Source organism: Papilio machaon, chromosome Z (assembly GCF_912999745.1).
Source record: "Papilio machaon chromosome Z, ilPapMach1.1, whole genome shotgun sequence".
Lineage (NCBI taxonomy): Eukaryota > Metazoa > Arthropoda > Insecta > Lepidoptera > Papilionidae > Papilio > Papilio machaon.
The window spans coordinates 742,355-756,718 of record NC_060016.1 but is presented as its reverse complement, the minus strand read 5'-3'; the positions used below and the strand labels follow the sequence as shown (position 1 = coordinate 756,718).

Here is a 14,364-nt window from a genome sequence, read left to right as displayed (position 1 = left end):
TTGCCTCCAAAAACAGAGATAAGAACATGTTTCGTTATATGTTTTTAGTAGTGGAAACTGCAGTTGTAATATTTGCACTTATTGTAATAGAATCCAAGAAATACACACTAAGAATTACGTTACTCTAATCAACAAAGCAGTTCTAACGGAAACCTCAAGTATCTCGCCTCACCAACAAAGCGGATTGTCGGAATGTTTATTCTCGTACGTTCAATTAAAAAGGAATGATATTCATAAGAAACAATTTCACGTTCACTCGTCATATTGATCGTTTAGTCGGTCCGCTTAATTCCTTTACAATACCCTGCCCGCGTCCAATTAACCTTCGACGTATTAAAAATATTCACAGTCATAGTCATTTTCCTAAGTCATTCGTGGTTGTACTATGCGACCGAATTGAGAAGTACACTCATTAGAATACTATCGGTAGATTGAATGTCGTATTCGAAATGGTAGCGTAGCTAGTGGTATGTATGGTAGAATGTTGGTAAGGAAGGCGGGCCGGTGTGTAGTGACCTACGACCGGCGCTCTGTGTGGCCAGAAAGAACACAATTTGCGTCATCTCAGCGATCAATTTCCATCGAAACACCATCGATAAGATATTTTTGATTTGATATCTACACCATACTACATTCTTATGCAGAAAATCCACAACCTTATAAGTAAAATTAATTGCTCAACGATTGCACTGCAGTTCAAGTGCAAGTTCATCCATAAAAATCGTACAGAAATGTAAATTTAATAGATTGATACTTACTTGATTATAGTATTTTGGATGTTGGTAAAAACAACAAAAAAAATTATATTTTGGCGGTTTTTTTATCATATGAAGATGATAAAATGAAAACCTGTTCTAAAATTATATTTTCTTTTCAATTTCACATATTTAACTTCTTAACTTTTAAGAAAATAGTTGATAATAATAGATCCGTGAGAAAGGGACTCGATGATCGAAATAAAAAAGAGGCCAATGTCCCGAGAGCGGTATTATTGAAAACCACTGCTCGAGTGTGGCCACAACAAAGCGACAAGAACGTTGCCAGTCGAAAAAAATATAGGTGAGCCATGTGCGCTCCGTGACTTGCAACACTGACGTTTTCATTTGTCATTTATTTTGATTGTGATAAGTTGGTGCGACGCGGTACGATATGTTTTAATCGGAATGAAGCTATGTGGACCCGACCACAGACAGATGCGCCCACCTTGCACGGCTTTTTATATAAATCTCTGTGGTTCGGTAAAATTAACACATCAAGTTCACAGTCAGTTACATGTTAAGATAGATCTAGAACAAAGTTATTTAAGCTTCCTTAAATGAATATAATGTTATCTTGATACAGTGTTTAATTTTAGATGAATTATTAATGAAAATATAAATGCCCGTAAATAAGATGATGATAATAACTTCTATCAACAATTAAACTGCTGTCACTGCTTCCTATAATTGTCCAAAATACCTGAACCCGAGGATATTTTTCACTTTACCTATTCCGAACTGTATTCAAAAAGTTTTTTTTAATTAATAATACATTTCAATAATTTGCGTTTGCGTTTGATTGTTTGCGTTTGAATGTAATGTTGCCATTTTAACAAGCGGCCGTGGTAAGGATCATATTTTAAATAACGTTTGTTTGGTGTGGATAACGAGTGGTGTTGCCAGGTACGTAAATCGACAGTCGCCGCCGGCGTTGTACGTAATTGCTTTTGTTGATATATCATCTGTTCATTGTTTATTTAGTGCGTCGTTTTGACTGGGAGCCAGAGAGCCGCCACGCGACCGCCCCCTTTTGTTTTAGACAGGATGTTTGAGTGTTGCCACTACTCAAATTAAAACCAACTGTTTTACACAATGATGTGATAACTTTTATATATAAAGTCTTTGTTACAGCAACATAAGCTTTTTCAATCTTTGTTGTGTTTTAATTTTAAGAACTTTCTTGTTATTATTTTATATAACAAGTGACCATTCCTATGTGACGTTAAAAGAAAAACGTTTTTTTAAGGGAAATTACTCGTAATTTTACTGTCATACAGAGTGCCTTCTATTCATTGACAGTTTTTACTATTGTTCGCTAGTATGATGATGAATCATTTTTTTATATTAATAATGATAATATGGTGAATATAACTTTTTACGTAATAACAATTAAATATAGCTTTTTACACTGACGCTCACATCTCCTAATAATTCTCCCCTTATAACTTCTGTCAGTTATCTTAGTCGAAAGGTTTATTAATGGTATTGTTTAGTTACAGATAAGGCTTGTTTTATTGCTGAAGTATGAAATTGGAGTCAATATCCGAATCTGGTATCTGGAGGCTCTCACGCGATGTTGCGCCCACACCGTCCTCCCGTAAATGCGAGCGCCATGTCTTATGTAAATGCACCATGTCGCCTCTGAGTTTAATTAATCTCTAGTCACATAAATAAACCCTCCTTTAATCGATTCACTCTGAATATTAAACAATGAGGATACGATACGAAACACAATCATAACACTAGTTAGACATGTTCCTAAATAGAATTTAAGTGTTATACATAAATATAGACATTTCTTCTTTTAATTATATAAAATAAAGAAATTACATCTTACTAATGTTTTAAATTTTTGGGATGAATGGAAGGATGTTTGTTTGAAGGTATCTCCGGAACGGATCTCGATAAAATTTGGCATAGATGCAGATCATAGACTGGAAGAACACATTGGCTACTTATTATGTTTTTTTTAAATTGCGAGCGGACGGATTCGCGGTCAATAGCTAGTAAAATATAAATGTCACCTTTATATTTATAATGTTAAAATATTTTATGCACGATTAATAATAAATGACTTTAGTGGTAGTGTAGCAACGGTAACTATTTTAACTATGTACCGAATTAGTAAAATCCTCGAACACTTTAAAGTATGCCTTGAATCTAATATCAATGCGAATGTTTGGATGGTTGGATGTTTGTTAGTAGATATCTCCAGAACGTCTGCATGGATCTCGTTGCAATTTGACATAGATGTTGAAAATTCCGCGCGGACGAAGTAGCGGGCGACAGCTAGTAAATACATAAATCAATCAGTCTCAAAAATTGTCGCAGCAATGAGATCACGGTAGCAGCGTGTTATTAAAAGCACGAGTCGACTAAATACTGCTTAATCGATAAATTATTTGTATGAAAAACAATTTCAATTTAAATAAGCGTTAATGAATTTATCATAATGTAATGTATCTCAACAAAATTTGAAAATCATGAAAGCTGGAAGTTGGTCGTTACTCTAAAATCTAAAACTACGGTATAAAAATACAACTATAGGCTCACATTACACACGTGAAATAATTATCAACAACAAAAGAGTCGTACAACTTCAATAACTCAATAAGCGAAAAGTAATTAAAGTTCGTGCGTCGAGCTATCAGTCACGGCCAAACGGTATTATTGTGGTCTCTCTCGATTTATACAAGCGTAGCCCCCGGCGTCGCCCGGTGCCGAACAAACGCGCATAATATACCAATGTATCTTAGATTGGGTTTTGTATCTAAAACAAATAATTTAAATCATGTCATCGAGTTAATGGGCCGTCGTGGTACTGGATAGTGGGGGGGGGGGAAGTAAGACTAATCAACGAGTGTGGATTTACGAGCCTAGCCGGCGGCGCATTCAAATACTTTTAGCTTCACAAAACTTTCCGAGTTATTTATAATATATATTTTTCATTTTGTTACTCAATTTCTCATTTAATTATTATATAACAAATTGTTAATAGATGTCAGATTACAGTAAAAGGTAACTTGTAACTTAAAAGGCAAAGGCGGTTTGTTCCGCTGCCAATAAACAAATGTAAATTTTAAAAATTTCATCAACGACAAAAAGCTGCTCTGTAAGTCTTTAAATTTGCAGAAGGTGCAGTATAATAAAGGAAATGGAAATCACGTTCAAAAAACCAAAAAAAGAAATAACATGTTTGCTTCATTATATTAACGCACAAATTATTTTGGCGAAATGTTTTATGAACTATTAACAAACTTTATAATTGCAGTGTACAAGGAGTACCGCGCACACAAGTGCATAGGTATGTACCCGGGTAGTGGATAGCAGTGGTAGAGGCTAGTGGCCGGTAGTCGGTAGCCGGCGGACCACCTCCCATAAAGCGCATCACCCGTTGTTTATCTCTGGCCACTACGCAACATCTTCATTACCGCCGAGTGTTAAAACTTGTTGATCTGTCACTTTGTTAATTACTATGCGAGGCTCGCCTTTAATTGATTCAAGCGGCGACAAAATGTTAATAAGTAGTGATAAAGGGCGATGGCGCGGACCCGCGCCTGCTACCATACGATTTTGAAATGCAAATTGTGCTTTTGAAACATTGGTGTGGATAACACCGATAAGCTGGACGAGGCAAATTAATATCGGATGTGCATGCGATTCTCAGCTTTATTCAAAGCATTTAAAATAATATACGTTTTGAATATCCTGTGGCGCCGTTCACTACTGTTGTCGGGTATTAAGTGCATCTGTTAGTCTCGGTAGATGTTTCGATTCTTTTTGAGAATGCAATAAATTTATATCACTTGTATTATCGATTAAAACGTACGTACATTATATCTAAAAAGACATTTTAAATCTTCAGTTTTTAGCAACGTTAAAGTGAATAAGTTACCTGAAAAGCCTTACAATACCTTTTCCTATGGAAAGAACACGAGAACGAAATAGCAAATAGCGATCATTACTTTTAAATTTTTAACCTTAAAAAATAAAATATACGCTGAAAAAACATTACGCACCAACAGGTTCATAAAATGTCCACAGAGAATAGGTACAAGCTATACAAGACTGTAAAGTGCGAAGCCTTCAAAAGTCAGCAAAGCGTGAGCCTGTGAGATGACGTAGACTTACTTTACGTAGTCCTGTTTGCAGTAGACCTGCCTGTCGCGAAGGAAACAGGAGGGGTGTCTGTCGAGCTGAACGGCACATACGCAGCAGCGCAGGCAGCCCGTGTGCCAGGTGCCGCCGCCCACCTCCAGCAGGAAGCGGTCCGCGATCGCCTCGCCGCACGCGCAGCACGTGTGGTGCTCCGTCTGGAATAACATGAATAAATCACTAACATTCCAGACTGACTTAGATCTTACATAAATGGACAGATTCAAGCATTAGGAGCAACATCTACTAGCAGTCGGCATAGTGCCGGTAACATTTTGTAGCGCCGAAAAGCACATTTCTTGACGCAGATGGTGTCGACTGGTTGTAAGTTTTCCTAACTGTGGCCCGCAGTTTGCTATCACCGCTTAAGAAAACTGCATTTATGTACTCGTAGCTTTATCCTACCTTGCGGTGCATAGAAAACGCACATCAAACTACATCAAACATACTATTATAAGTGACTATATTGTCATGGTTTTTAAGTAAAGAGTTAATAATGCGAACTTTACCTTTTTGAACTCAAAGTTAATTAGGTACTTAGTTCTTTCCTTTCCGTTTATACATTAAAAGAGTCACGTACGAGTAACTAATTTTAAATCCGTAACCCCGTAATTTCCCGGAAGCATACAATATGCTTGTGTGTGTGTACATTTTCAGTCTTACCGCCGCACTCAGGCTCGTTAATGGTTCACTGCTAGAGTCACTTAGTGTAGGTTTCTTTTATTAAATCAACACTTAAGGGAAACAACGCAAAGACTGTGAGATAGTAAGAGAGTCAAATATATTTCGTGTCGATTACCGAAAGGATACTTTAATAACATGACGTCTTGTTGTATACTAGCCTACTCACAAGTCACAGTTTGAAAGCTTTCTTCAACTAGTAGAACTATAAAGTTATAAATCCAACTATAGGGTTATCAAATCAAACTTTCTCAGTGCATAAATTAATTAACTATTAAAATATTCAATGAAGTAAAATTTAAACCAATTTAAATACAAACACCACAAACAATCCTGACTAATATAATAAGTACAATAATAATTTTGTATCGGTACATGTGTTTGACAAAGCCGTGCCACTATTTATTTGATTTGATTGTCACACAGTCGACGAGATGAAGGGGTATGTGTGGGGGAGGGGGGGGGGGGCAAATAATCTAATAGAGCTGTTGCACAAATAGAACACCCCCTTTGATTCGCGCGCGGTAATCAAATGTTGGCCAAATTGATTTAGTCAAATATTTGTGATGTGACTTAAATGAATAACAATTTCTTTTTAGTAATATAACACATGTCGATTGGTAACTGTAAAGAGTTACTAAGCATATTAAATAAAATAAAAATAGTTATCGAAGTTTTTCCAAGGAACTTTTTTATGTAGCTAAATAAAGAAACGAAGTCCATATGGTTGATAAAAAGATTTGTTTTCGATTTATTCCTTATTTTCACCAACAGATTGCGTTACTGAAAATAACAATAATTTTAATTAAAAAAATCTGTTTTACTTTTCTACCAAACTACTGCAATCGAATCGAATCTTATCTTACCAGCGCGTATATATTCAACATCTATATATATAAAAGAAAGTTGTGTTAGTTACACCATTTATAACTCAAGAACGGCTGAATCGATTTGACTGAAAATTGGTGGGCAGGTAGCTTAAAACCAGGAAAAGGACATAGGATAATTTTTACCCCGTTTTCTATTTTTTATTCCGCGCGGACGGAGTCGCGGGTAAAAGCTAGTTTAAAATAATTGCAAGTTAGAAAATTGAAATTGCTTGTTAACATAAAAATATCGATAATAACCTATCAAAACATTAATAAATGTACAAGGAGTATATCATTTCACGATCAATAGCTTTCAACTTCATATTCGAGCTATAAATCTGTGTCCCGTCCCCTGTAACAACCGCGACACATTCACACAAGCACCGGGCTACAACACAATAAGGGGTAATGTTAAACTTTACAGCGACACCCCTAAAACAAATTTACACCGTTTTGTACGCAATAAATACAAGAACAGCCGTTCAGTAACCGCATCTGTAACTCCCCACCACTCAGCGAGCAGGGGATGCCACCATAAATGATGTGACACGTTTAAAAGTGGCATAACCTCAGGTATTATCAAAGAAATTGACTTTAAAGGAAGCATTTTTAGGCCCGAAAATGTAAGTTAAAATACGAGTTTGACTAATGGATGGACGGATGATGAGTTTCCGTTTGATGCTAATTAATTATTTATCGCAATTATTATATACTAGCTTTTACCCGCGACTTCGTCCGCGCGGAATAAAAAAAACGCACACAAGATAAAAAAGTTCTTATGTCTATCTCCTAGATCTAAGCTACCTCCCCACCAATTTTCAGTTAGATCTTGAGTTATAAATAGTGTAACTAACACAAGACTTTCTTTTATATATATAGATAAGATATATAAAACAGATTATGCAAGCTAAACATATTGTTGTTATTATATATTCATTTCAAGCGAATAGGTCTACTGTATAATTTGAGGCCCAAAAAATTAATACTGTTTTAGATTCTGATGTAAACAGTCTTAATAATTGATGTTATTAATTATTTATTTAAGATAAGATGTGTCCTGATGCAATCCGTCAGTTTGGCCACCCTATTTGTGTCTATCAAACGTTTCGTAACAAATTTCTTAAGAGTGCCATTGAGAAGGCAAATAATGGCGCCCCGGTGGCCGCTTTATCCCCATCATCCCTTGACGTATGTCCTTTTTGTGACAATTCTCTCGCACCCGGCCAGCGAGCTACTCGTTTATAATGACATTGTTTGAGTGTTTAATACGTCATTTAGAAGGGCTTGTTTATTCCGCTTTTTGCCTAAAATTATGCTAATACTACCTTTTTGTCAGTTGAATTTGTAAAATAAACAAGTATTTAGCCGCTACCTGCTTTTTTACTTAGGATAAAACAAATAAAGTGTATATTTGAAAAATATATGATAGTCTTATAAACTGTTATAGTTTTGACAAAAGGGATATTATTAAATTGAAGAAAAAAAAGATTTTATACACCTTGAGACATCTTTATCACATACAACGATAGATCGTGCGATATACTCGTTTATATAGTTATCAACAAAGTTATCTGTACCCATTGGGCGTAAATCAAACTAAATTATAGCTCACTAGCGACCTCCTGTCAATGTCAAAAACGTGTTAAAAGATCCTTGGCCTGAAGCCATTTCATGTATGTCTTTTGATATGGCTAAGTAAATTTTGCATATTTACTGAGAGAAGTAACTGTGATAATGCGCCTCTAGTACCGGCCCACATAAGCTTGTATATGTGATACGCATCTAACAAAATAAAAAATGTTACTCGATTCCAATTCTAATGTTTCTATATTTTTGGGAATTTAGTTTAAAACAAATATTTCTGAAAAAGGTTACACAGATTATACGAATGTATTGAGTAAAGTTTACAAAATAAACGTATTATTTAAAATGAATGAAAGAAATAATATTTGTATAACAGTGTACAAAGCTGATAAACTGTCTTAATTTTTTTCATTTAAAACTAGACATTTCACACGCGGCGATAGCAAAAACTAGCAAACATTCAAGTTCTAAAGGTAGAAAATGATATATCGCCGCAAAATCCCTTTATGTGGCATCATTGATATGTAATAAAGGTTGACAAAGCGGAGTACGGCAACTGTAAATACATTGAATAGAAATGACGAGCGGAACGTAGAGCATTGTGAAGTTATTCGGCGGGCGTGACCGCTCTACACATTTCCCTAGTCTGTTAAAACTATCTGATATAGGTCTATTGAATATATCGATCGCAAAACACTTTTAACATTGCATTTGGACCCTCAGTGTTTTTATTTAACGTTTCTATTTTCTTTAATTAAAATAAATCTTTTCCTTGTATTATCTAGATTTTCACCGTGAATTTATGATCGCTCTTTTACCAGACAGACGTCCAGTGTAGTCCGAAAGTTCAAGTAAAATGAGAGGGTTCACATTGTGCTGGTGTTTCGGTAATGGAAACCCACGTAAACATCTTTGTTGCGCGTTTCATACACTACAAAAAATTATATGCAATATTGGCACTGGCGGCTGACTCGTTGAAATTTCGAAATGATACAATTCAGCACCTGCGCGACTTCTTTGCTCATAATTCTGAGAATATACAGAAATAATTGCATTGAAAGAATGAATTTTAATTAATGATAGGTGTAAATTACAAACTGATAGCAAAAGAAACGATCGAAGCGATCCTCTATCTATGGCAATTACCATAGACAGATCGTTACACATTGCACTTGTCTGACGGAATGCCATATGCATTCCAGGATAAAACCCCTCTCCCACTAAAAAACTAGACGCACGCGACTCTAGACTCAAATGACTCAATTCTATAATATAAGTTGTCGTGATCGCACTGATTCTACTGACATAATATAATACTAATATTATAAATGCGAAAATTTAGATGAATGGATGTTTGGAGGTATCTACAGAATGGCTTGATGAAATTTGGCATAAATGTAGATCAGAGCCGAGAAGAACACATAACTAATTTTTTTTAATTCCGCGCGGACGGAGTCGCGGTCAAAAGCTAATAGAATATAGGCGAGTGCGAATAGTCACTTAATGGAAAAGGGATGTAACAAATACTACCTAACTTAAAACAAAAAAAAACTCACATAAACAAATTGTAATGTAAATGTTTTGTAGATATATTCAATGTAAATAACAATTTTGTATATTTCTTTGTTAATCGCATGTTGACAACGATTGTCATTACAACTAATGGAATGTAAGCCTTTATTTTTTACTCTCTCTCTGTGCATCGTTTCCTCATTACATTTTTTACTCTTTACACTTTGTTATTACTTAATTAATGTTTATGTTTTCATATATGACTATAGGAACGTTCAGTTTGATTCCAAAATATGTTTGTGTGAATGAATTATAGTCTGAAAGTTCAGGGTCAGTAAGTGGACACTAATAGAGGACTTTAATTAAATGATTCTCAATGTGGCAGTAAAAGTATCAAACGTATAAAAACACGCACAACGCGCCTCAAGCTATTGTGAATTTAGTTAAATCACATAAAGTCGATTAACCACAATTCAGATTTTGTGTACAGGAGCGGAGACGTCAACTAGTATAACATAGGGGCGTACGGGCGTACAGAAGGCACGGCGTAGGTCCGCTTTGTGCGCGACGTAACCGTCCATTGTTCCCTCCTATTATCGAGTGGGTACACGGAAAGGTGGCCGCGGCGCCGGCCCACGTCATTGTCCCCGACTTATGTTCGCAAATCCGATTTATATTTGAATATAATTGACTTTCGGCTTCGTATCAGGTAAGAGCTTGTATCCCATTGTCTGGTTCAGATCTCAATGGCATTTTTATCGCTCGAACATGATAAATGTATTTGTGAGATTATGGTCCGTGCCCCGACCTCAGCGCCCTAACCGCTGTCCATGAATAACAAGGAAATGTTTAGTGAGTAACAAGTCCGTTGTATTGCACACACTTACTCTTACAAGTTTAATCGTTAGCAGCATTAACTTTAACTCTGTCATACTGAAAGTTTTTAAACGGTTGTGTTTTATAGTATGAGAACGGAGAGACAACAATTTAAACACTCAATTTAAATGCTTTACAACTATCAAAATAAAAAGATCATATCGTTTGTTTGTTTAACTTAACTGTAACGGTCATTAATTTAAACGCAGATACGGAATTTGTCTTCGTTTTAACTCTCCATACTACCTCGAGAACGCATCAGCAATAGTAAATTCGACGCTGTGTCGTAGCAACACACGTAGGTTCAAACAAACACCAACATTTCCCTGTGCGTTCACACAAACGAGCATCGTTTTCCCCGTTGTATTACCATAACAGACAGCAATCTTGGCGATGGCGAACTCCTTGGCCGATTTACATTCGACGAGGCTGTGATTTTCGAATCAGGGTTCGATTGATGTGCAATCGGCGTGCACGAGGAAACATACAAATTGACTCGACTATCAGAGTTGTTTGTTTTCGTGCGAACGCCCCTCGATCGAGTGTTTTTAAGTTTTGAAAAGCAACTGAACAACAAAAGCGTTGGAGATAAATAACGTACGTGTCAGCGAGGTGAGCTTCGGGCCGGCACACAAAGGCGCGGCGGGGGCCAGGATATTGGAGAGAGGCTCGCCATTCACGCATTGCTCACGGGTTTTTTTCACTGTGACGGGGGTCATGGCGACCATCCGTCAATTTGCGGTTGCCCAAGCTACGGGAGCATGTTAGGATTTTGCCGATAAAGTTCATTGTGAAGAAACATTTATTAAATGATTGTTTATTTTAGTAAAATTTATATCCGAATACTTTTACATAAAAATCAATGCAATGAAATCCGTTTATATTATATAAAAACAGTTCTATACTTTCACAAGTACAATTGCATTAGCCAATAATCTTTTCTAAATAGGAACTATACAGAAATATGGAAAACTGACCGACAACCTTCGCTAGTCGGAAAGGCACCTCAAGAAGAAGAAGAGTAGAGAAATAGGAACTCCTACAGAAGCCCCCTGTTGGGACATAGAAGACATCATTTTTATCTCGTGGCATTCCTTATCTGGAATAATTATATTAGAATAGAAAATGGATAATTATATTTACGTAAAGGATTTTGAATAATTATTACGAAGTGTTAGGAAAAAGCGCTATAGCTGAATGGATATTTGTGTAATCTATGTGTAAACGTTTCCTAAGGAATACTTAGCATCTCTCAATAAATCTGTACGAAATATTATTCCTACGTAACCGCAATAATACTATTTTATAAAATAATCTAACATTAATGCCACTTCATCTTGATACGTTGAATAAACTAGCTATTTATAGCTGAGTGAAAATAAAATATAAACTTGAAAGGTTCGATCTTCTCAAATCCTCTCCAAGTATCTTTAAGATGGCATACTGACATTTGTTATAAAAAGAAAAATAAACAAAACTTCTACATTGAAACATACTTGGAAGATCGAGAGCAGATTCCATTGGATGAGTGCAGGGGAAATTAGATTCTATATCGGTGTGTGTAGAGTTGCGTTTTGTAGAGCGTGTTTGTTTGGGTGTTGAAAGGGTGCTGCGGGCGCCGGGTGAGGCGTGGCAGGGCGTGGCGGCCGGCGGTTGTTTGCAGTGACGTCACTCACACCAGCACACTAGTGTGCGTGCCTTTGCCGCTCCGCCGCTGCCGCCGCCGCCGCGTCGAACCTGTGCCGCCGATGTCACCTCAAACATTTACAACACCGCTATTGATGCGCCCCCTGTACACAAGTATATGACCAAAATTACCTCACCAAGATCTTCATCAAACATTTGAACATTGAATATGAACAAAAATTTCAAACAAAACTGTTTCCTATCAAATAATTTGTCAAATGCGTATAATTTGGCAAAAATTTTATCGTTCACGTCCTTGTATATTTTGAACAGTAAATGTTGGTACCAACTCTGATTGGAGAAATAAATAAAATATGTACTTACATAAAAACAACATAAAAATGAATTCAACAAAACGCTTAATTGATGTTACGCATATTTTGCCGTAGTTAATATGAATTAGAAAGGATTTCTTAAGTAAATCAATTTAATATTACACATTCAAACTGCTACAAAGTTGCTTTTCCCATAATAGCATACAAAAAAGAAATTCTATAGTTTTGAGTATAAAAAATAAATAATATACTTAATATTCTTGTAGATTGTAATTTAAGGCAAACTACTATTGTCTCACGCTTCAATCCACATCGATTGAATAATCGTATAAGCGTCCGAAGCGTGTCCATCAGCGAAGTATCAAAACAGTCTCTAATAGCCGGAGAATCTCTGTCGGCGCTCCGCATAACCATTACATTCCTATAAAATAGACTCCTCAACATCGGGCCCGTCTCTTGCTGGATATTAAGCAATAAACAGTCAATAAACGCATGCCGAGATCGTGCCTAATTACAAACAATTAAAGGCCCCACGGCGCCCCCCCGCCGCGGCGGCGCGCGCGCACTCTTTATTGCCCTATTTATTGCATATTGGAAACAAAAACGATACAACTAGTTGACTGTTATAGTTTTGGGATATCTGACTGCGTCCAATTCCTATTTTCTATAATAGGTTAGTTAAGTATTAACGGCCTGAGACCGATTCGTAAGCAGGTATAGAAATGAGAAATGTCGAAAATTATTGTATTTCATGTTAAAAGGTTAATCGAGTTGCCGATACAACATCGATTAAATTGTAATCGCAATCGTACGAGATATTAAATGAGCTGGTCCACTCGAGTCGGATAAAATAAATATACTACGTTATATTGAGTACAGGCCGGATGGTGTAACTTCATAAAACTATTATGTTTTGTGAAATAATGTTGCGTATGATGTTTAATATAAAGGAATTTAAATAATTAAATATAACTTCATAACTTCGTTTTTTTTTCAAATGTTTAATATCTTGGTAACTTTCAAGCGTTCACATGTAAAAGATTTCAACGAATCAAATGAGAACCAAAATCAATGTATTATTTTTGATAAATGAAATTATTTATATTTATTACGTCAACAAAAGAAGTATACACAATTGTTTCTTAAAAAACCTTTAATAATTAATATATAATTTAACTGTCTAAGCTTTTATCCAAATTAGTGTAAATCTTAAAAGAGTCATTCATAATTTAACAGGGGAGTTAAAAAGTAAATCATCATATAATTCTGTATCAACAAAAACTAATTAATAATTTTATTGGTATAAAAAAGCCTATTACGAAGCTAATAATGTTAAGTTCGCGAGTTGGTTTACGACCGTAGAAAGAATCGCATCAAATTTACATTCAAAAAAATATTTACATAGTTGTTCGTAAGTTTTTTTTATTTTATTTTACTGTTTGCTTCTTATTCAATATTCAAAACAATAGAAAAGCATTTCTTTTCGCTGATTTAACAAAAACTATAAATGCTTTATTGACAGCATGTGCACTCATTTTCATTTTCCTAAGTTCGTAACTTCGCGTATAGTTTCCGTTACACGGTAAAGTTACAGTAAGATTATCCTTTTACATTTAATCGCCTACATGTTGCAATAAACGAAGTTTGACTGTCGAGTGAGGTGATGTTACCGTGAGAAAGTTGTGAGCGCCAAATCAGTGTGAGCGGCGTCAGCATAGACTGACCTGCATCGGCCATCGTCAACAGAATTACAACTGTCATATAACTTACACGCTAATAGGAGCGGCACGCCTTGAGCCCACTATTAAATACTATACAAGTTTTACGATAATGCCCAACAAACTCTTATAAACGTTTCTTTTTTCTTAACAGCCGAAGGCGCCAGTTGCTTCCCAATATTAATAACGCGATAGTTCAGTTTTGAGGTTTAATTGCGTGGCGGTCGACTCGGAGCCCGAACGTCGGCCG

The 14,364-nt window shown here is 35.9% G+C and overlaps 1 protein-coding gene across 1 annotated transcript in view; it reads right to left on the bottom strand.

The window, feature by feature from the left end:
• LOC106715916 (LIM/homeobox protein Awh) overlaps positions 1 to 14,364 on the bottom strand; it is a 34,314-nt gene that overhangs the window by 3,409 nt on the left and 16,541 nt on the right. The window contains exon 2 of the mRNA XM_014509285.2: positions 4,890 to 5,071. Coding sequence (XP_014364771.1) covers positions 4,890 to 5,071 — 182 coding nt within the window. The remainder of the gene's footprint in view (positions 1 to 4,889; positions 5,072 to 14,364) is intronic.